The following is a 23,560-nucleotide window of genomic DNA, read 5'->3' on the forward strand; positions in this document are numbered from 1 at the left end:
GAAGGTCTAAGAGATGATTCCCAGAAAGACTTGGCATGTTGTGATTGATACAGAAAGGCAGCCATTCTATAGAAGAAGCCTATGTAGATGTCTTAAATTGACAGTAAGGTGAAAGGAAAGGCGTCTTTAGTAAAATTCAACCTTGTGCACAGGAACAGTCTTCCAGGATGTGTAACTATAATTGATGCTTAAGTTGAATGTCAATGCCTTTAGGGGGAAAAAAAAGCCAGCACCTTGTGTTTATCTTATTTTTGCTTAGTTTATTTTCTACTTAGATAAGAAAACTGTATTTAAAACAAAGTTTTATTTACATGGGTATTGAAGAGTAAAGCATAAGTTTTAGGCCTTAACTGTTTGTCAAGAAATAAAGAGCCTTTCTTGAGTTTTGATGGTATGTTTGAACTCCAAGCTACCATTTCTGTGTAGGAAAATCAGTCCTTTTCACAGTGCTGCTGCCTTGTCACAGGAGGAATGTGGGAATTGGATACTTTGCTTTCTCACAAGAGCTGATGGAAGAGACTTAATTCACTGTGCAGTGCTGCATGCCAGCAGGGAAATAAGGTCTTATCTCAGGAGCAGTAAATATGAAGGCTAATTTTTAAAGAAAAAGCCTCAAAAATCTGCATGACAGAAGCTTTTTCACCTGGAACATAAAAGTAGTGACTGCATGATGGGTTTATGCTATGTGCTGTGTTGTGAGAAGGGCTTTTGTGCAAAGGAGTATTAAACACAGGCACTATTAAAAAGGTAAGTGCACACCTAAACTCAGGTGTTTAGTATCCTCCAGCAGTAATAGTTTATTCTGATTGGAATTCCAGGAATGACAGTATACACAAGAACTCAGGGTCTCTCCTGAGAGTTATGGCAGAAATGGATTTTTCACTGGCAACATGAACATGCAGATAAACTGAAGCTGTGTAGAAGGGCTTGGAAAGTACAAACTGCTTTGCTGAAGAATGCAAAGGAGGTGGACTAAAAGTGATGTCTTTTTCTCCTGCTTTATTTCTTTAATTCATTTATAGGGTGTCTATAAGCAGGTGGAATAGCACCATACAATGAACTTTTTTTTTCTAGCTGGATTCTCTGTTGCATGTCTCTAGATGCACAACTCCTAAAGCTCTATATCTCAATTGTGCTTACTGTTTTTGTGTTCTCCTGAAAGGCAGGGTTATAGGCCCCTGATTTCTAGCATATATCTGTGTCCTGACTGCAGTATGTTCATAGTCTTCCCCCTTCTCCTTTCTTCACGCTGTACTCCAGCTTGTAATAGGTCTCTGAACTCATCTGTGAAAAGTAGCTTCTTTTTTCCGTAGCGAGATCTGTCTTACTATTCTTAACGACAACCTAGCCAAAAGCCCATGAAGGAGGGCACAGAAGAACTTTGGTTGCAAATACCAGTTGTCCTTAAGCAGATGCTCCATTATCTCCCAGGTTCACTCTCAGATAGTGAATAGGTTTCAACATAATACAACGTGGGGGGGGAGGGGGGAACCAAACCACACCATGAAATGCAAAAATGTGAAGGGTCCTCAAAATGGCTGTGAAGAGGCCAGTTCAAAGGGACTCAACATACAGGTCACATAGAAATTATTAACTCTTAGATAAAAATCTTGCTTCTCAGTAGTTGGGGAAAAATACAATTTAGAAGTGTTATTTTCCCCGTTACTATTTTCAGCTTAAAGAACCTCACTTTTATGGATGCACCTTGGCATGACATGAACTCAGAATGACAGTGTGTGATAACCACATGTAACACATAATAATGTTTGTTCTATGAAGTATTTAACTGGTAGTTTTTAATGGATTTCTACCACACACCCCCACCATTTTATCTGTAAGTGACAGCACTCCTAAGATTGCTGGGGTGGGTTCATTGTGCATTTCAGTTACCTCATTGCTGGACTGCCATATAGGACTCCGTTCACTCTGCTGCTCCTTAGACCTAGAATTTGTTTGCATATCCACGTTACTCACTTGAAGAATGGTCTGATTTACTTGGGGGTGTGCTGTGTGTGTTACATGCTTGTTTTCCCTAGAGAGAAATGTGTGCAGCTCTTTGGAGAAAGAATGGAATCATTTGCTGTGAGTTTGAGACGTGAGGCAGATACCCAATTTTGAACTTAAAATGAGAGGCAAACCACTTCTGCAGAAGTATGTACCTCATTTAAAGGTACATCTCTGAATGAGACATGGGTAGAAGAGTAGTTTCTCTGGGATAAACTCTAGGATACAAACCAAGTTCAGAAGAACACAGGAACAGGCTGCCCAGGCGGGTTGTGGAGTCTCCTTCTCTGGAGATACTCAGAACCAGCCTGGATGTGTTCCTGTGTGACCTGCTCTAGGAGATCCTGCTCTGGTTGGGGGGAGTTGGACTAGATGATCTTTTGAGGTCCCTTCCAGCCCCTACCATTGTGATTCTGTGAATGCTGTGGTGTGAGCAGAGGACCATATTATGGGGCAGTACTGGGCTGAAGTTTGATACAGGCTCAGATAAAATGCTTAAATTTGAATCTTTCTGTGTTTTGTGGAATTTGACTTTGAATCTTTTGACTTCAGTTTCATCTCAACAGTACTGCTTCTGGCTTATTTTTGTCTCTGATTGGTCTGCAGGATTTTGGTGTCAGTGAGGGTATTCTGGCTGCAAACTTCTAGGCCTTAGATTAGAACAGCTCAGCATCCTCAACACACCCCATCAGCCCATCTGTATATTAAATATGGCCTGAATGGCCATGGAAAGTACACTGTAAAGGAAAAATATGTCTGAGAATGATACACTTTAGCCAGAAAGCTGGGGTAAAATGGAAAAAAGACCCTTAAAACAAGACCTCTTCCTAATTCCAAAAGGATTTTTTGAAGTGGCATAAAGCTGCTTCTGGAAATTTGAAAAACAGCCTGATTTTTGGACCCTTGTGTACTCTGTAGATCTGTACTTTGTTTTATGTAGTTTTATTCAGTAAAACACAATCTCAGGAGTTTAAAAACACTGAACAGCTGCTAAATTGTCTAGAATAAAATCTGTGATTATGCAGAAGAGTGTTTCTCTCTTCTGTCCTTCTAGACAAAGTGGTGGTGGGAGATTTCCCTTCAGTGAAATAGCAGGTTCCAAAAAATATGTCTGGTTCCTATTACAGTAAAGGAAAAACTTGAGGTGTGCATTGGAAGTGCTAAGCCAGTGATCGAAATGTTGAAGTTGTTCCTAAAGACTATTCCACATCATGAAGGCATCACATGTAAAGTAATACTGCACAATGATCTGTGAAGAGAGGAGATTGAATTAGCATTCAACATGGCTGAAACTTCCAAATTCAGGGGGACATTCTAAAGCAGAACCTGGTTTGGTAGTCATCACTGAGCACTAATTAATATATTTAGTGAAAAAAAGAGCCCAGGTGAAAGACAGTTTAAGTGCTCTGACTTAACCTTGTGCTTTGCACCTTTGTGCACCTCTGCAGCTAGTTGCTGGGCCACTATGTCAAAACTTAGGCAGTGATTTATCTAGGACCTTGGAGCTTTGAAAGAGCACTTCTGCTGCAGCTGCTCAACCAGAGCACAAACAATGAAATGTCTGGCTTGCCAACGTGCAAAGTATCTTTTCCAAGGCAAGTGTTTGAGGAAAATAAAACAGTAGAATTCCTCCCGCAGAGACAGTACTGTGCCAGTACAGAAATAATCTAATTTAAAAAAAAGCGCCCAAAGTCATTCACTGATTGAAATTTAGAATGACAAGTTATCTGCAGTTGCTGAGTTTCTTGGTGTTAAAGCATTGTAATAGGAATGCTGATAGACCTTTGGCTTTCTTTAACATGGTGAATGAGTTTGCTGAACAACTGAGCCCTCTGTTTGGTTGTCAGTCGGTCTGCTCCTTTTCATTCACACCACATTGTTACAAGTCGTGTCTAAGGCATCTGCAACTTGGAGAAGTCTTCAGGAGCATTTATGCCAGAAATTGGCTATGTGTGTTTTCTAATCTAATTGATAAATACATCTTTTTTTTCTTGAAGAGAAATATTTTTCTCATTTTTTTTCCCCACCCCTTTTATTTTTAATTAGAAATTAAGTATTCCTTCCTGTATATATCCTGGGATGCTGATAAAAGAAAAGATGCTTTTATGTGAGTTGGTCCTGACTGGAGTTGATGGTCTTGCCTTTCAGTAGCAAGACACATGAGCACATTGCTTTTGTAGGACTGGCAGCAGTTTGTAAAGCTATTCTGTGAGCCTGCCTTACAGTACTTAGCTTTTAATCTTAGTGAGCTGCTGAATTATTAATAAGGCTGACAACTGAGAAGTTTTGCTGTGAGTGGAGAAAGTACTTGTTTTGCTGCAATGTCATTGCTTTAGCTTACACTATCCCTGAACTGACTAAGGATACTCGTGTGTTATGGCAATAGTTACCAATATAAACCCAGTGTGTTATCTCTCACAATAAATGTTTTAATTATTTGCATTTTAAAGGTGTTCCTCAACCAAATGTAACATGGTTTAAGAAGAACGATGTTCTACAAATGAATTCTTTCATGGTTTTGAATGGCTCTCTATATCTGAAGAATGTTTCCTATGACAGTGCAGGAACATACACTTGCAGAGCAACTAATGCTCTTGGAAAAGCTGAAGCTGCATCTGTTCTTCACTTAACTGGTAAGTGCTAAATGAGAAATCCTTACTGATAATGACACTGAGCCTCTTCGATTATGAAATTTAACCAATAAAATAGTTGGGGGGGATATTTAACACTTCATTATGAACCTGGTATTTTTTTATTGCATCTGACTCCCTGGAATCTGTTCTGTATTCTGTTTCCTGTAATAGTGGATCTAGGTGCACATGGTTTGACTTGTGACTTCTTCAAAAGTTATTCCATGTTCCTTTTTCCAGGCAACAAATACCAGCCCTTAAACCAGCAGACACACTGGAAAACTAAATGCACTGTCATATTACTTTGTTCCAGTGCTTTTGTCTAACAAATGGGGCAGAGGTGAGGTAGTCAGAAAATCTGTGAGGAAATGCAGTGAAGTGAAAGCAAAGGCTTTCATTTCAGGGTCTTGTTTGGTTTTCGTTTGTTTGGTTGGGGGGTTTTGTGGTTGGGTTTTTCTTGTGGTTTTCATAGTTGGTTGGGGTTTTGGTGGTGTTTGTTTTTTTGCTACTTGTGCACACAGACATGCAGAAGGCTTTGCACACTGAGGAAAAATGTTGAACCAGTGTAAAATGATCAGGGGGAAGCTAGAATATAACAAAAGATTTGAACTGTTCTGGGAGGAGAATCAAAAATACAATGCACTTTCATTAAAACAGCAGTGCTAAGTGGCAAGGACTGTGTGTTACTGACAGAATGCCCACATTTTTGGCAGTTATTTTGTCTGATAAAAAGGAGAAGTTGCTATAGTGATATGCATAGGATTCTGCATACATTGTGCTATCTCTGTACATAATGAAATTTTAGATTATTTCTTTTTTCCTGCTGCAGCACTTTGTCATAATTCCACCTAATGGAACAGAGGAATTAGCCTTATTCTTGGAATTTCTGTATGTGAATAACTGGTAATTCATTAATAAATTTAGCTTGAGAAACAGGAAATGCATCATATGTCTTGTACGAGTATTACAGGCTTATTTTTCTAATAAATTCCATCAATTAATTTAGAAACTCTCATAAGCATTACAAACAATTTCTGCATTTCCCTGTTTTGCATATTCAAGACTCTGAGGAGACCTTATTGTGGCCTTCCAGTATCTTAAGGGGGCCTACAAGAAAGCTGATGAGGGGCTTTATAGGATGTTGAGTGGTGCTAGACTAGGGGGAATGGAACAAAACTAGTAGTGGGTAGATTCAGATTGGATGTTAGGGAGAAGTTCTTCACCATGAGGGTGGTGAGACATTGGAACAGGTTGCCCAGGGAGGTAGGAGAAGCCCCATCCCTGGAAGTTTTTAAGGCCAAGCTGGCTTGGGCTCTGAACAACCTGATCTAGCATGAGGTGTCCCTGCCCATGGCAGGGGGGTTGGAACTGGATGATTCTTGAGGTCCCTTCCAACCCTGACAATTATATGATTATATAAATGAAGTTGAACTTAAAGAATTCCAAAGCATTATTATCCTTTTGCTTCATAACTAACATGTTGGATATTTTGATTGACTTTTTTTTGTTTTAGCATAGTAATTTAATTGCTGCTAAGGAGGGATCTTATGCATTGTGTTACAGAACAAAGGTTTACAGAGAACAACACTTTGTTATCAAAAGGAAGCAGAAGGAAACGTGTCCTAATGGCATCTGGACTTGGTACAAATGTCAGTGTGGTACCCGGGGATCCACTAAGAATAGGTAAGTTTGTTCTGCTTTGTCATTTAAATTGTATTATTTACTGGAGCAGGCTGCCCAGAGAGGTTGTGGAGTCACCTTCTCTGGAGACTTTCAAAGACCGTCTGGCCATGCTTCTGTGCAACCTGCTCTAGGTGTATCTGTGTTAGGTGGGGGTTGAACTAGGTGATCTCTAGAGGTCCCTTCCAAACCCCCTACCATTCTGTGATTCTGTGATTTCCTTACAATAGAGAGGACCCCACACAGAAGTGAGTGTAATTCCTGTGAGTCCAGGTTTGGTGGGCTTCTGGATTTCCTAATTATATCTCAGCTTTCTTTTACCAGGGAGGGAACCTCCAAGTAAGACACACAATTATTTTTTGATTCAGCTTTTCAAAGAATGTTTAAAAATGATGACCCATTAGGCATTGCTGGGTGACTCACCATGAGACTGAAGCTGTGTAATTTTGCTTTCATCTTTACTTGAAAACCCTGGGAATGGATTCAGCTGGACTCTAGAGCTGTTCTTTTGTTTTTCTGTCTAAATTAATACCTCTGGGTTGTGCCTAATTTCATTTAATGTGTTTATAACTCCTTTCCAAAACAGACAGAAATTCTTTCATTACAAACCTGTTTGCATATTGTAGAGTCTGGGATGATATCTTTGTTCCATTTAAATAATTACTCCCTCCACCCCTTTTGTTCATATAGAAGTTAAGTTTGTAAGAACTTACTGAAAAGGAGAATATAAAGAACTGTGGTAATTATATGTCACCTTACACAGCTGATACCCATCAAGGGGTATTCTGGATTTTGGGCCAGAGGTTGACCTTCAGTGAATTTTTTTAGACTGGTAAGATCTTTTGTGTAGAATCACACGATCATGTACACAATCACAAACGCTTCAATGTGTTTAGAAAATCCTGATAAAATGCTTTTGATTTGTAGGTTGCCCAGTGCCTCCCAGCTACAGAAATACAATTCGCTGGATTTTCAGAGACAGTCCAGTTGAGGAAGTTAAGAGCTTGGAATACCGAACCCTGGTTGGGGGTCGTATCCTAGAGGTGAACACCAGCTCTGGTCAATTTGCTGGACAATTCCAATGCTGGACTTCAGCTAGTGTAAAACCAATGTCAGTTTGGGTAAATGTCAAGAAGGAAGGTTTGTGGAAAATTATATGACAAATTCTTAAATTCTAAAGTGTTCTCTTTGTAAAGACTTTCCTGAATCCTAAGTTGCTTTTATATGCAAAGTATTATTATTTATTTATTTCTCCTATGTGAATAGTCCCATTTAGGTCAATAGACAATGTCCATGCTTGTAGTTGGATGTGGGAATTAATGTCTAACTAAGTACCATGTAGGGGTTCTCATTTCTTACCTGTGCAGCTGAGAGAACGTTGCCTGATTCGAAGTCTTGCTGCTTAAATAGACAGATTTCCTCAGCTTTCCCTTCAACAATTCATACAGATTGCTGCCATGGTAGCCCACCAAACTGAAATTGAGGTCTCCTTGACAAATATCTTAGCTATAATCAAAATAATTTTAATAAAATTGTCACATTCTAGCACCATTACAACAACATAGTAGTCACCTTACTGTAGTCATCCTTAAAAATCGCAGTGTACCAGAGCACCCTGCACTTAAATCAATTGAAATGTTTTGAAGAACATTTTGTAATGTTCTCTAATGTAAAGTGTTTGCACAAAACTACTTTTCTGTTATTAGGTTATCAAATGTGCCACTGAGGATTTATAGATGAATTTGACAAGGATCTTGCATATGCATCAGTACATAACTAGCCTGTATCTGCAGGCCGTTTTATAAAGTTTTAAATACTTAAAGTGCTTTGGAAATTAATTACATTATAATTGACCTTAAAAAAAAAAGAGAGAGTTAGGAACTTTGATCCTATTAAGAATCCAATAACAAAGCACCAAACTCCATTTAACAGCTTGAAAAAAAAAAAAAAAAGCCAGGGAATGCAAATCAGGTTTAAAAACAAGAATCTGTTGAATTTGTAAGTTTTTGTATGTGATTTATCTATTAACCTATCAATGTGATTTGGCTTCCTGTTCATGTGCAAAGGACTCAAGCAGTAAAATCAATTCTTGCCAATCCTCTATACTGTCTGTATGTGCATTCTCAGTGGCTGCCAGTGGATTACTTACGCGGATCAGATTGGTTCTGGTATTCATGGGACTGAAGAGTCAGTTACATTTACAAAGTAATTTTGCTGAAATACATCTATGATCAAAATGTTTATTTTTAAATCAAAAGTAAATCAAAATATTAATGAACTGAATCAGAAAATACCATAAGTATTTTTTAAAAAAAAATACATTCAGGCCTTGTTCCTAATACAGATCTCATTAAAGTCTGAATTTCTGAACAGATCTAGCCAAGTCTTGAAGCATCCACCTGTAGTCTTTAACTGGACTGCCTTTTGGTTACCCAATACCCTTTGCAGTCAGGCTGGTCAATATTTGGGGGAGATTCCATTTTTCAGTCATGAGCTTTAACTCTGATGCTTGTGTAAATGTTTCATCACTGAAATACCCATGTGTTTGTAAGACTGCAAAGTCTCCTTTGGTGGTTTTTGCACAGTAGGCATATTGAGGGCACTTCTGAGTAGTATCATCCTAGTTAAACAAACAATACAGTCTTTCCATCATAGTTACAGTCAGTAAATTTAACTATTTCTACTTTGAAAAAGACCCTTTTGTATTATTTTAAGAAATTCAGAAGTAATAAGGAAACATTGAAAAACAATAAGTTAAAGAATTCATTATGTGCTGGAAGAGTGAGCATGTGGACACAGCTGGTAGCTATCAATTATTTTTGGTTATTACAGAAAAATCTGACTCCTTCTGTGATCACATAAAAATCTGTCAACATTGCATGGTACTTCATCTTTTACCAAGTGACAAAAAAAATTATGGGGGAAGGGATAAGTGCGGAACTCTGACTAAATATAAAGGTAGTAATTGTTAAAGGTGATTGGGTTTTAATATAAAATGCTCTTTAAAACAAATTCCTTTTTCATCTTGCCAGATTCCTCAGTGGCAAATTATTTATGCATCAAATACTTTTCTATAATACAGTACAGGATTCTCTTAAATCCTGAAATTATGTGAAGTGTCTGGTGTAAGATGAGTTTTCTTCAGAATAAACTTCCTGTAGAACAGCAGGAATCCTAGGGAAGCCTGATTTACAGTTTCCTCTTTTTAATGCTCATTGTATAAAAATGTTATGAAAGTTTTAAAAGAAGTTCATCAGTTCCTACTGTGAGCCAGGTTCTGCCCTCCATGTGCACATATGCTGATCCCATTTGCCTTCTAGAGAACTTCATGCTCATATATAAGGGATGAACTTCAGGGAAAACTGAGGTGGACTAAATTCTGCTTTGGCTTATGGTCTCTGTTCACAATGCTGATATATTTGCTTTTCTACAGAGGATGCAGTATCTGTCTAGCTTACAAGAATATGCTGCCAAATCAATTAAAATGTGACACAACCAGAATGTATAGTGCTTCTCTCACACTGCTTTCAATTGCATTTCTTAGATTACAAATGGGAATATGCTGAGTGGACTACTTGCTCTGCTAGCTGTGGGAATTCAGGAACCCGCTCCAGAAATCTACAGTGTGTGAATGCAGAGAAACAAAAAGTGAATGAATCACTATGCAGAGAGCTGCAAAAGCCAGTGATTATTTACCAGTTATGCAACACAGGTGACTGCCCTGCCAGGTAAAATTTCTGCCTAGTTTCCATGTACTCTATGTGTATTAAAATGCACTCACAATCTCCTGAAATTGTTTCTGAGTCTGAAATGTGGGATTGATTTCATCATGAACTCTGAAGCATGAGAGAGGTGAAAATGGATCACAAGCAAGCAGGGAAACACTTGATTAAGCTGAATAAACGAGGTCTGTGCAAGTCTCCATGCTGCTGCAGCAAGTGTTACTGCTACCACCACACTAACACCTTGAAAACTAAGCTGGAGGTCTCTCTGAGACATTTTGATACGCTGGTTCCGTGCCACCACAGAAAAAACTCGTGTTCAGAGCAGCCAGGATGCACACTGCTCACCTCCTGAGCCAGCAGAGCTCCAAGTAGGATGTTTACTGTGGAATGCCTCATTTGTCTGTAATGCCACTCACCACAGTATTACACTCCCTCTATGTCCTTTCCTGAAAATTTTCTTGCTGGATCAACTCTGGTACATTGTGATCTTGGACAGAAAATCTTTATACCACAACCTCTGATTCCAAAATCCAAAACATTGCCTCTAGACCTCTTGAGTTGCACTGAGCATTCCAGCTCATCAAGACACTGCTCTAGGTTTTTAGCAGGAAGTCCCACAGGAGTCCTCAAAAGAAGTGCTTTCCCTTGCATAAAAGAATTGGCCATCACTGTCAGCAGTGTAAAAATTTGTGAGGGATGAAAAGTCATACATGCATTTTGGAGCTGCCTGTCACTGGAAAATGTTGGAAGAGAAGTGTTAAGGCCTTAACTGACATTGTGGGACTGCATCTTGCCAGTATGTGCTAAACTCTGTTTTAAATACACAAAACATAGCAACAGATAAATATCAGGAGAAATTAGTTTATATTTCGTTATTAGCAGCCAGAAGAACTGGTCATCTGAAATTGTGAGTCTGAACTCCAGCCAGCCTGTAACAAGCAAAATTTTTGCCAGTGGAAAAGTACTGAAACAGAACTAATAGATTGAAACACACAGACACAGTTGCAGCTTGCCCTCTTAAAGTCCAGCCATTCACAGCACATGACAGAGAGTTAGGAGGCTACTGGAGAGCCTGAGCAAGGTCATGCCTTCTGAGGGGACATGACATAACAATTTGATTATCATTGGACCCAGACTACAAACCACAAAAGGCAGTTATTTCATGTAGCTAAACAGACTGGGACCTAAAGTCTCTCTTGATAAAATGATTAGAATGATTTAGCTTGTAATTTGGCTGTGTGTATTTACCAGTGGAGGAGAATTGTTTGTGTACTAACATAATTAACTCTCCCTAGAATTCTACTTTGAATTACATGTAGGCTAACATACAGGTTTGTTTTATGAAGTATTTCACGCTTCCTGTGTAGGAAGAGTGTTCCAGATGCCTGGAGATTAGCCTTGTGTCTGGTTCTTAGTGATTCCTAATGCCTCTGAGTTCTCTCTCTTCCCTATGATTACTGACCTGGGAGACAAATGCAATATGTTCAGACTTCCTTTTCCATTTCCCCATGATTTGTGCATGATCTTCTCATCCCAAGGCAACTCTTTGGGAACTACCCATAAAATTCTAAAGGCTTTAGATGTAGGATCAGTGTCATAGGCCCTTAGAGTTCTAAGTGTTTGCATGTGTTTAACCACTTCTCAGCACAGCACAGAAGTACAGCCAAGCAAAGACAGGGTTTTAAGCATGTATTTAGCTTGTGTTTGACAAATTTGGGCCTTGCTGACTGGCTGTGCATAAGCTGCATCAAAGTACTTGAGCTTTATAATAGAGAAAAAGAGGACAAAGGTCCAGGCTATAAAAATTAATCTTCCTTGAGTGGTTATAAACTGTGTGACTGCAAGAAAATTAAATTTCTAAAGAGAAAATAATATTTTTTCTGTTATCACAGTTGTGCTATACATAAATTTCCATTCTGTATTTCCAGTCCAGATTTATCGAAAGATCAAGTCGAATAAATTGTATTACCATCTCCTGCTTCTCCAGTATTGTTCCTAGCTGCAAAGGCAGTCTAAATCTTTGCAACTTCTAATCAATAAATAATATGTTCTGCTGAAGACATTATTTGTTAAGATCTTGATGGAACAACACCTGTCTCCTTAGTAGTAACTAAATAGTAATATTCATTTTATACATTATGGGAAAGTACCCAGTTCTTCCTGCAGAAATGTGAAATCCAGCAGAATCTGTAGGATTTACCTAGTTAAACCTTCTGGGTAACAAGCAGTGTAGCTTCTGTTAGTGTATACTCAGCCACAGTTAGATGCCATCAGTTAACTGAATTTACAAGACCTTGCTTAATAACTGAAGAAGCTGATTCTACCTTTTCTCACATCTAAAACTGGCAATGACAGGTGCTTTGGATTTCTGTTTGAAAACAGATCACTGCAAACTACCAGCAAGTTTGTGATGCTTTTCATCATTGCTATAAATTCTTCTCTGCATCCTACAGGTGGGTAACTAGTCCATGGTCTGAGTGCTCTGCATCTTGTGGCAATGGATTTCGCTATCGACAAATAACTTGTCAGCAGGAAAGAGCCAGTGGCAGTGTGCTGATGCTGCCACCAGCTGCCTGCATACACAGAGGTCGTCCTGTGGGAAGGAAACCCTGCTTGGGTCATTTGTGTATAGTGGGGACAGCACAGGCAAAAGGAGAGGTAAGTTACAGACTTTGTCTGGGAACTGCCTATATTATACAGGTGCATCCATGTGCTTCATACCACTGGCTGAACATCTCTTCTCCTGTACAAAGGGAGTTGATGCACTAGTTGTAATTACCTTTCAGACCACTGAATTTAAAAAAATCTTTTTTCTTTTTTTTTTTTAATTTTTGATGTGTGAGCTACTTTTTCTTGTCGAAGATGTGATCTGAAACCTGAGTATTTTCAGTGTATTTTGTAAGCTGATCCATTGCTACCTGTTCAGTTTTTAAGTTAGCATATCACTTTTACTGCAGTCTTATGAGAACACAGTTTGCATAGCTGTATTTGTGAAGTCTCCAAGGATATATGAATGTGCTGCAAAACCAGTTGCCACAGAACTCAGCTTTCTTGTATTTTCTCTGCTTCTTCATTTGTGCAGTAAACTTGTGTTGATATTGTGATTTTTGTAATTATTAACACTATTTACTATTCAATGAGCAAAAGTAAAGAATTAAGAGAATTACGGATGTCGTATTTGTGATACAGGCTGTGGTTGTCAGAGCTACAGAAAGAACTTGTAGCACTAGAGATGTGAAATGATGAAAGCATAGGCAAGGGGGTCAGCTTCCTGAATAGGTAGGAAAGTCAGTATCATGTCAAAGTTGTGCACAGAATCTATCTAGGCCTTTATCTGAACTGAGGTGTGATAGAGCTAAAGGAGGAGAAATGGAGATCATGAATTATGGTGGAGATGTGTAGCTGCCTACAGGAGAAATTCTCTTGTTATTAACTTGGTTTTTCTTTTTCTTTGCCCTTACCCTTTTTTTTTCCCCACTTTTCAGTGTCCTGGTCGCTGTGTTGACCACCCTGTAGGTTTGCAGCATCATCACTTTATATGTCAGCTTCGTAATGGATCTTTGGTGTCAAACTCTTCTTGTGATGAAAGAAGGAGGTATGCAGTTTGATGCAGTACAAGTTAGATTCTTTAAGTGATCAAACTAAAGATGAAAGATTGTCAATGCAGTATAACTATGCAAATTTTTATGTATCAAACACAAGGAGAGGTGGTAGTGATAGTCAACCCTCTGTATGATTAGGAACCCAAGGAGGGTAATGGGTTTGATTGGAGTCATCCACTGTGCTAGTGGCAAAGCTAGAAATAGAGTGGGAGAATCTGGATCCCAAAAAGAAAACACAAATTGGAACAATCTGCCATAACGTTTTTTTATTGCTGCTGAACTAAGTCTCTTCTGATAGTACATTTTGTTCTGGTCTACTGCTGCCCAAATTTTATAAAGTAAGAGTTTCCCTTATTTTGGGGGACCATTTAAATTGGGTTACTAGTTTATGGCTACTGAAATATGAGGTATTTCTCTGCATAAAAATGGATCTCGTTCTGCCTCTCTCTATATACTGAGCAATGTTGGATGTATGTAAAAACTGAAGGATCGAGAAGGTGTGACTTTTTACTTCAAGGCACACACTCTTTGTAAGAACTCTGTTAATTTGGCTTGCTCTCTTTAAACAACCCCTTTCAATATGAACAGTACAGGCTTTACACCTCTACGGAATCTTAATCAGCAGATTCGCTTGAGACTATGGTATAGCACATGGAGGGATGGCAGTCTGTGAAACATCATGGTATCAAAAAGACAAACAAATTAAAACTGAGTGGGAGAGCCTGGGGCAAAAGACTATTCCAGATCAAATGTGTAGGTAGGGTGATGAAGGGCAGGGAATAAATGGGTATCATGTAGGTACATGGGAACTGTTGCCATTGTTCTAGATTACTGAACCCCACTCTTCATATTTCTTGCTATAGAAGTGCTTCTGAGTTGTGAGCATTTTAAAAGCACTTTTGCTGCTCTCACAATTCTTGCTCCACTGAAGCATGTGGTGAAATTTTCGTTTAGTACTAAGAGTTAGGATTTCACTTTGGTGGCTTCAGATGTTTGAGGTTCAGTGTCAGCATAGAAATACTGTGTTCAGGAGACAGGTTATGCTGGAAGAACTTGCAGCATCCAGTATGCAACATTCAAGGCCAGTTAAGTTTTCCTAAAGGTAAACATTTTTTTGGTTGCAGGATTAAGGAATTGTGTAAAGAAATAGAGCCTTCTGTTTTGTTTCCTTACAAGTGAGTCATGATAAGTGGGCACTAAGTGAAATGCAGGAAATTTAACTTCAATATAGTAAGAACCTTTTTAACTCTGAAAGTTGTGGGGCACTTGAACAGTTTACCCAGAAAGGCTGTGAAATCTCCATCCTTGGAGATACTCAAAACACAAATGGAAACAGTCTTGAGCAACCTGATCTAGTTTTCTGTGCTATGAGCAAAGGGTGTAGACTAATCAGTCTCCAGAAGTCCCTTTCAGCCTGGGTTCTACCATTTTGTGATTAAGAGTTTAGCACAAAATATTTAAGTGCCGTTTATTTTACACCACAGGTCTCCTGTCAGAAGAAACTGTTCTTCAGAGGCATGCGACGTCTACTGGCGGACAGGCCCTTGGAGGCCTTGCAGTGTGGACTGTGGCAGTGGATTTCAGTCAAGACGAGTGTATTGTGTACACAGAAAGAATAACAAACCTGTGTCTGATCAGTACTGCAGATGGAGGAAGAGACCAGTGACCTGGCAACACTGCAATGTCACATCCTGTGGCAGTATGTAAACTATTATTTATATATGAGCATAGTAATAGTTTGTAGCAGTTATATTAGAAAGTGACTCACAGTTGTACACTAATGGTTCTGCAAGCATTGGGTTGTACATGAAAGGTGTAAAACTATCCTCTCCAAGGAGCACTTCATAATCCTGGGGTTATTTTTCTCAGAGCAGGCCAGTTTGGTATTAAAGCCTGAAAAACACTTTTAAGAAACAGGATATTTAGGAATTTGCTTTATGCAAACTTCCCTCTGTGACTGTGGCAGTTGTGACTTATAAGTCTGAGCAAACTGTCAGTTCCTGAAAGATAGGGCAGTTTCTGAAACTAACAATAGGCAAATGCAGTGACATCACCCCTCTTACTTGGGACCTAGTTAAGCTTTGAATACACTGTAGCCAGAAATGCAAAGTAAAATAATTACAAAGCTACCAGGGATCCAACGGTTGTTTACAGTTACGATGATCAGTTCTATTTATCTTTTGCCCATTATAAAGCCTCTCAATGTTTAAATATATTTTTCAGAAGACGAATGCAAGGATACAACTCACTACTGTACATATGTAAAGCAACTAAAGTTATGCTTGATAGACACCTACAAACAAAGATGTTGTCAATCATGTCAAGAAATGTAACTCTTCTGGGGAAAGTTGCCGATGCTGCAGTGAAGAGATGAGAAGAGAGGTTCATTAACCTAGTCTGCTCAAAGTATATGCTTGTAAATAAGATATTAGATGTACCAGTTAAATCGAAACATGGAGCCGAGGGAAAAACAGCATTGCAGACTGATATGCTGGACAGGGTATTTTTTTCCTGGGAACTTTAATTATCCACTCTTTGCAATGGAACTTTTAATGTTTTAAACTTTTTTGTGTCAGGATTAAGATAATATCATGGCATATCATCTGTAAAATTTTACAGGCCTTCACATTATAATTTTATCAGGGGGGAAAAAAAAAAGAGTAAAAGCACCAGGTAGTGCTTACTGCCCTTAACTTATGAGAAAAACAGAGTCACAAAATGTTGAATTTTGGAATGCAGTAACTATTGACCCCTAGGTCTTGGATTTATTGTTTTATAAAATTTAACACAATTTTAAAATGTTTACAAGCTGTGGCTGGTAGCTGTAAAAGTTTTGGCATCAACTTCATTTTCATAAACAGTTGAGCTTAAGGGTCGATGTCCTATGATATGTTTTACTAATACTAGCTGTCAGATGGACACACAGAAGTACATTCGATTTTTCATGTTTGTATTTATATGCATGCAGTGACAGACATTGTAGATGCTAGTACAATTTTCAAAACAGCAGTAGATCTGTTTTGAGTAAATGAGGTGTCATTTTCAATTGTCCCTATTCTTTTGCTCCAGTCACTGAAGTGAAATTGAAGTTCTGGCATGATTGGATTTTCCTACTGATTTTACATTGTAGACACAAGGCTTCCTTGTACCAGCTGTGAATGAAACATTGTAAGCAATGTCCTCTTGCGCATCAAGTCAAGCAGGGAGCCAGTAAGTGGCCAAACACAGCTGTCAAATTTTCTGTCTTGAATACATTTCCTTCCCATCTCCGCATTAATGGGGCAAAATTCCAAGGAAGAATTATTAGTTATGAAGATAAGACCAGTGCAAGAAATCTATTCTGAGCAGCTGTCCATCAAGATGACTTTTCATCATGACCTTTAAGCACCTGAGTCTTTGATAAGTTGTGATTGTGACGTTCCCGGGTAAACTATTTTCCATATTGCAGGGCTGTAAGCAGACAGAACCCCACAAGAGGCAGCAGATGGATGCCTTTTCTTTTGTAGTTTCCAAACTACTGCACATATTGGAAGCCTGAATGCTTGTATTGACTTGGATCTTGTGTTACATTATTGAACGACATTACATGCTAATTAGTGGGTGTGCTGTAAGAACAGTTTTAGAAACAGCATTCCTGTACAATTGGTTTGAATCACTGAAAACTAGATTAGCACTACTGTATAAAATATGTTCAATGTGGACTATTATGTCCAAGGCTAATTGCAAGAAGAGGCTATTCTTGATCATTACCTTTTTAATCAGCAATGGGTCTTGTTAAGCAGTCTTTTAAATTAAAACTTTTGTAAAATACATTTGTAGATATTTATGGTCTGATTTAAAAGTGCAATATTTTGTTTTGTACAGTGTTTAATAAAGATTTTTGGACATATATTTTTTCTTATTACCAAAATATCTTTTTGATGTTTCTCTACAGTTTGAGTATTCAGGGCATTTAGAGGAGAGGCAGCAGCACTGAGCCGTGACAGGGCAGCAAACGACGCTGCAGAACTCCAGTACCTTCCATTATCCACCGGGTGGCAGCACTGAGTAGTGATGGGACAACACACAATGCTGCAGAACTGCAGTACCCGTAGTTGTCCACCGGGTGGCAGCACTGAGCAGTGATGGGGCAACACATTGCTGCAGAACTGCAGTACCCGTAGTTGTCCACCGGGTGGCAGCACTGAGCAGTGATGGGGCAACACATTGCTGCAGAACTGCAGTACCCGTAGTTGTCCACCGGGTGGCAGCACTGAGCAGTGATGGGGCAACACATTGCTGCAGAACTGCAGTACCCGTAGTTGTCCACCGGGTGGCAGCACTGAGCAGTGATGGGCAACACATTGCTGCAGAACCCGTAGTTGTCCACCGGGTGGCAGCACTGAGCAGTGATGGGGAGCACACGACTGTTGAATTTAAAAGTCATATTTTATTTTTAAAGAGCCTCTGCAGTTTTATTGGAGATAGCAGAACAGCCAGCACTGCCACCATGATTTAAAAACAAAACCTATCAAAACAAAACCCCAAAGTTCTAAGAGAAATGGGAACTTCAGTATAGCTAGAAAAATTCAAAGCTAACCTATTTAAGGTAGTCCTCTGACAAGTTGGCAGGTAGAACCTAGTTTCTATTGCATCAGAAACATATATAGAACATTGCTCTCTGAACTGGGAAAAAAAAAGTTATTTTTTACATTTCATATGCTTTGCAAGCAACATTAAAAATTTATGTCTCAAGATTTTTTGGTGTTTCCCTCTCCTCCCCAAAAAGGCTTCTTTTCATCTGCAAGCACTACTAAATACAGTCCACAGTCCCTCTGTTTAAGGGGCCACCTGTAAGTTATTACAGTGTGATAAATCAACAAAAACAAGACACTAGAGCTGTTCTAGATGGCTGTAGTATGTAATGACAAAGAGTTCAGCAGCCATCTATGATAACTGCTCATTCCTCAGACCACAGTGGTTTTATCTGGGGAATTGGCCACCACTACTACCACAAGCTGGCAAACAAATGGGTAACCTGGACATTGACCTTTTGGTTTTTTTATTTCAGTCATTGCTGTTAGAGAATCATTAGAGTTTGAATACTATCTGCAAACTTTTTTTGCTTTCAGAAGAGGTGAACTGACTGCTGGACAATGGCAGCATTCTCTTTGCACAGACAAGAAGAATTCAAGCCTCACAAAGCACACACTTAAGCAAATAAAGCATCCAGATACCCTAAATATACTCTTAGTTTAACCCCCAGCGCCATGTAAAAATACATTCTAAATTAGCTGCTTTTGAGGGGACCTTCAAAGTTGAAGATAAAGATCATAAATAAGCATGAAACCAACTCCTTGCAGAGTCAGTCAGGGTTGTCAATTCCTAAGAGGTTCTCAGTCCTCCTTCATGGTACATTTGATATATTTTAGCACAGCATGAGCATATACTGATACATAGATATGTCACTAGAAGTTGTAGGGGCAGGTTTCTGTCTCCTCTTTCCCAGACTTGCTGGCAGAGGTCAGTTACTTCCCATAGAATTTCTTATTCAGAAGAAAGATCAGAAGGTTGACGTTCACTTTTGCTCTGTCAAACAACTTCATGACTGCGACGCCTTCGTACTGCAGCTGCAAAAGATCCTGCCAGAGAGAAGACCTTTATGAGCAAGGAATCCTCCAGAGCTCATAGAGAATACCCAAAACCCTGTGATGCAGCAGGTTTTGGGGACATACTTATCACAAAGCACACAGCATAAGACAGAAAAACAAGACTCAAAGAATCTGCTGGTATTGCATGAAAAAGAAAAAGTCACTCTAAGCATTTAAGATCTTAATCTTTTCATCTGTGTTTATGCAAAAAAAAAAAAAAAAAAAAATCACCAAAGAGAGCACAAGCAGAAGACCACTCTAAGAAAGCTACATTTCAGATCTAGCCATCTCCCTGCTTTTTGTTTGCACAGCAGACACAGCTGTTGAAGCTTTAAGAAAGGGTCTCCTAGGAGCCTAACTATTATGCACCCAGGGAAAATGACACCATCCCATGACAACATCTAAAAATCATGGCAGCCACAGGGCAAGAGCAGAAGTGGAATAAGTTGACAGTACTGATGTAGAAGAAGGAAGAGGGAACCATTTGAGAAAGAGTTAGTCAGGATGCCTGGTTCAGCAGCCTGGCCTAAGGCAAAGTTGAAAACTAAGAGCTGTATGGGGAAGGAAACAGGTATGGGTAGGGTGGCAGAAAAAACAGTAATACAAGATGACTGGCTGAAGGCATGGCACCCAAGCCCAGCTGTCAGCTGCCACAGACTTCTGATCTCTGCTGTAGCAGGAAGTTGAAAATGAATGAATCATTTTCTGTGTGTACTTGTAACTAAAAAACAGACCAACATCAGGCCTTCATTAGCACAGAAAAAGAAGTAGCCTGAATTCTCCATTTATGATGCATCCATTTCACTTGCCTCTGATGGGTTGTTTCTGAGAGCGAACTGCTCGGGCAGAAAGCAAAGCATTATTAAATAGGCACTATTAAATAGGACAGTTCTTACCTGATAATGTAACATAAAGGTTTCCATCTGTACTCCCATGAATTTTGCTTTTACCTCGAAATCTCCTACTTCTTCTGTTGGACTGATTTCAAAGATCACGTTTTTAAACCTATGAAATTTGAGAAATTAAAAACCATAGCTCATTACTGAGTATGTGCTCTCTACTATACAAGATGAAATCTAAAGATGAAAGTCTAAGAATTCTATTCTGAAGTCTTTATTCTATATATCCCCACTTGCAGCAGGAGGACTGTAGAAGCTGACCAGACTCATAACAATGAATGGAAGCCTACCAGAGTCTGTCTGGCAGATCACAGCTTCACACAAGCACAGCAGAAAATACTGTCATTTAGCCCACAGTCTGGACAGCCTACATCAGTGCTACATCCAAGCCTCATTTAGTGCAAAGTACAAAACATGATTCAGGGTTGAAAAAAATAATTCTAGTAACGGGCAACTCAGGGTTGGAAAAAAAATATATTCAGTAACAGGCAACTTCTCCATATTCTATTGAGGATGCATTAAGTTCTCAAAGCCAGCAAACTGCAGCTGGACAAACTCAATATAGCATTAAGTTGATCTTTTAATTGTGAGACCTATTAACCATAGTGCAGTAATTCATCTGAGGTACTCTTCCATGACTGTGGGAGTGTCAGGGAAGGGGTGGGTGGGAAGAGGATGTCATATTCAAATCCCAATACAATGCTGAATCAAACACCTGCTTTGCTTCAACCAGAAAAAAAGAGAACTGAAAACATACAATACAAGGTTTCTTGGCTCTAGGAATGCTAGCCTAGATCACCAAACCAATTTCTTCAGCTTTATCAGCCAAGTCTACCAACAGTGTTAAATTCCAACAACAAAACCACAAGACAATCTGGCCCTATCTCCAACAAATCTCAGAGTTTCTGTTCTTCAGTTGCCAGCACCTAGACTAGTTCAAAAAGAGACAAGAGTTCAGCATACCTGTTTTCCTCTGGCAAGGTTATTTAGCTCTAAAGAGTTTTAAGAAGATACTCACTGGTTACTTTGCAGGTCCTCAATCTCTAAAAGCACTCCCTTCTCATGAAGTCGAGCTGCTGTGTATTTTAGAGAAATCTTTTTACTGCTTTTGCCTTTCATCTCTCGAGGCTTCTTAGAGACTCTGGGGAAAAAAAAAAAAAAAGAACAAACCATAAACAAACAAGAAATCAAAACAAAAAAACCCAAATTATGATCAAACAAGTAAAGAGATTTCAGATAGCAAAACCGTAATCCTATGTGGATGAGGGGATAGAACCAGTATAGCTGATCAACTGTGACTACTACAGCTGATAAATGATGTATTTCTACTAGTGAGTTTATCTAGAAGGCACTTGTAGCTCAGCTCAGATCTTTGATTTTCTACCAATAACTCTTACCCTACAGAATGAAAAACAAACCAACCCCCCCTACACACACAAAAAACCCCACCACCAAACATAACCACATGGTACTCCACAGAAAGCACCACCTCTCATTAGGCACAAGGAGGGGATCTAGAGACCAATGACATGAAGAAGGCTGAGATTATTCAACAACTTTCTTGTCTCAGTTTTCACTGGCAGTTGCTCTCCTGCTTCTCAGTGGAAAGGAAGACTTTCTTTTCCTCTCCACAAATCTGAATTGTCTTGCATTACACCAGCTGACTCCATTCAGGATACAAAGAGGACAACCTTGTGATCAGTACTTTCTTTAAAGCTAACTTATTTTCATTCTCTGCTCCTGGAAAGGATGACAGGATGGACTGACTGAGCAGCATGTCTATTGTGTGGGCAACCTGCTTCATTCCCACTGGACCCTCTACACTCCCTTCTCCCAGATGGAACATCATTCTTTCAAGTATGTCTTTTTGATCCCATTCAGGGCACTGCCTTCTCCCAGTATTTTCCTCACCACTGCTGAGATGCTTTCCGTAGAGCTACTGCTGTGGTAAAGAGCTTGGCCAAGGAGCTTTGAGCAGATGGCACTGTAACTCTTCGTAGCAACAACTTCCATGTGGTTGGTTACACAGGACCATGGCATGGCTCCAAGATACTTACTTGCCCTTGCTGGCCAGGTTATCCAAGCAGGTTTTGATGTAGCTTTTGTAATAATCCACTTGTTCCCCATAAAACGTAGCTTTGGAATTCAAGGCACTGTATGTCTGCTGCAGCTTCACCAGCTCTGCCTTTCTTCTCTGACGGTATCGACGCTGATTTCGGATATCCTGTGCCGCAGAGAAAGACAGGCAGGGACTTAACAGTCATTCCTGCTCTCCAGCTGCTCAAGGCCAGAGTGGAGCACTTGAAACAAACCATTTGATTTTGGTTAGTCTTGCTTCATGATACAAGCTGAAACCCTCAGTTGCACTTGTGACAGTTTAAGTGTCACCACCTCTGCGTTTGGAACTAACCACCTCTACACAGCAGTGCATCTGAACCTTTTGTTGCTCTCTCAAACTTCAATGGTGTCCAAGTTGCAATGGCTAGAGTGGGCACCAACAGTACAGGAACAAAAGGCAGGCATCAATTTTTGCCACCACTGGGTAGGAAAGGTATCCTACAGGCTACAGGCTGGGGTCAGAATGGCTGGAGAGCAGCCAGGTGGAAAGGGACCTGGGGGTACTGGTTGACAGCTGCCTGAACATGAGCCAGCAGTGTGCCCAGGTGGCCAAGAGAGCCAATGGCATCCTGGCCTGGATCAGGCATAGTGTGGCCAGCAGGAGCAGGGAGGTCATTGTACCCCTGTACACAGCACTGGTTAGGCCACACCTTGAGTACTGTGTCCAGTTCAGGGGCCCTCAGTTTAGGAAAGATGTTGAATTGCTGGAGCATGTCCAGAGAAGGGCAACGAGGCTGGGGAGAGGCCTTGAGCACAAGCCCTATGAGGGGAGGCTGAGGGAGCTGGGACTGTTTAGCCTGGAGAAGAGGAGGCTCAGGGGAGACCTCATTGCTGTCTACAACTACCTGAAGGGAGGCTGTAGCCAGGAGGGGGTTGGTCTCTTCTCCCAGGCAACCAGCAGCAGAACAAGAGGACACAGTCTCAAGCTGCGCCAGGGGAGGTTTAGGCTGGAGGTGAGGAGAAAGTTCTTCACAGAGAGAGTGGTTGGCCATTGGAATGTGCTGCCCAGGGAGGTGGTGGAGTCACCATCCCTGGAGGTGTTCAAGAGGGGATTGGACGTGGCACTTGGTGCCATGGTTTAGATAGTCATGAGGTTGGACTCGATGATCTTTGAGGTTTCTTCCAGCCTTCTTGATTCTCTTCTATTCTATTCTAAATCACTAAAACCATAGCAGCAGACAGACTTCCTTCCCTTTGTTAGTAGCCATCTATAAGCATGCTACCTTAATACCTGAACCAAAAATTATCATGTGTCAAGTTTACTTCTGTTTT

At 39.9% G+C, this 23,560-nt stretch overlaps 2 protein-coding genes across 2 annotated transcripts in view; one reads left to right on the forward strand and one right to left on the reverse strand.

Annotated features, from left to right (window-relative positions):
* The window catches only part of ADAMTSL3 (ADAMTS like 3), a 187,643-nt gene extending 171,669 nt beyond the window's left edge, over positions 1-15,974 (forward strand). Inside the window, exons 25-32 of the mRNA XM_054387718.1 lie at positions 4,455-4,637; positions 6,198-6,317; positions 7,242-7,454; positions 9,859-10,042; positions 12,493-12,697; positions 13,525-13,634; positions 15,126-15,340; positions 15,865-15,974. Of these exons, the coding sequence (XP_054243693.1) occupies positions 4,455-4,637; positions 6,198-6,317; positions 7,242-7,454; positions 9,859-10,042; positions 12,493-12,697; positions 13,525-13,634; positions 15,126-15,340; positions 15,865-15,974 (1,340 nt within the window). The remainder of the gene's footprint in view (positions 1-4,454; positions 4,638-6,197; positions 6,318-7,241; positions 7,455-9,858; positions 10,043-12,492; positions 12,698-13,524; positions 13,635-15,125; positions 15,341-15,864) is intronic.
* Positions 15,975-18,073: 2,099 nt separating this feature from the next.
* IQGAP1 (IQ motif containing GTPase activating protein 1) overlaps positions 18,074-23,560 on the reverse strand; it is a 60,749-nt gene continuing 55,262 nt past the window's right edge. The window contains exons 35-38 of the mRNA XM_054388215.1: positions 22,228-22,394; positions 21,189-21,311; positions 20,168-20,276; positions 18,074-19,262 (exon numbers count right to left, since the gene is read on the reverse strand). Of these exons, the coding sequence (XP_054244190.1) occupies positions 19,149-19,262; positions 20,168-20,276; positions 21,189-21,311; positions 22,228-22,394 (513 nt within the window). The 3' untranslated portion in view covers positions 18,074-19,148. The remainder of the gene's footprint in view (positions 19,263-20,167; positions 20,277-21,188; positions 21,312-22,227; positions 22,395-23,560) is intronic.

The sequence above is a fragment of the Indicator indicator genome, chromosome 16, assembly GCF_027791375.1.
Source record: "Indicator indicator isolate 239-I01 chromosome 16, UM_Iind_1.1, whole genome shotgun sequence".
Classification (NCBI taxonomy): domain Eukaryota; kingdom Metazoa; phylum Chordata; class Aves; order Piciformes; family Indicatoridae; genus Indicator; species Indicator indicator.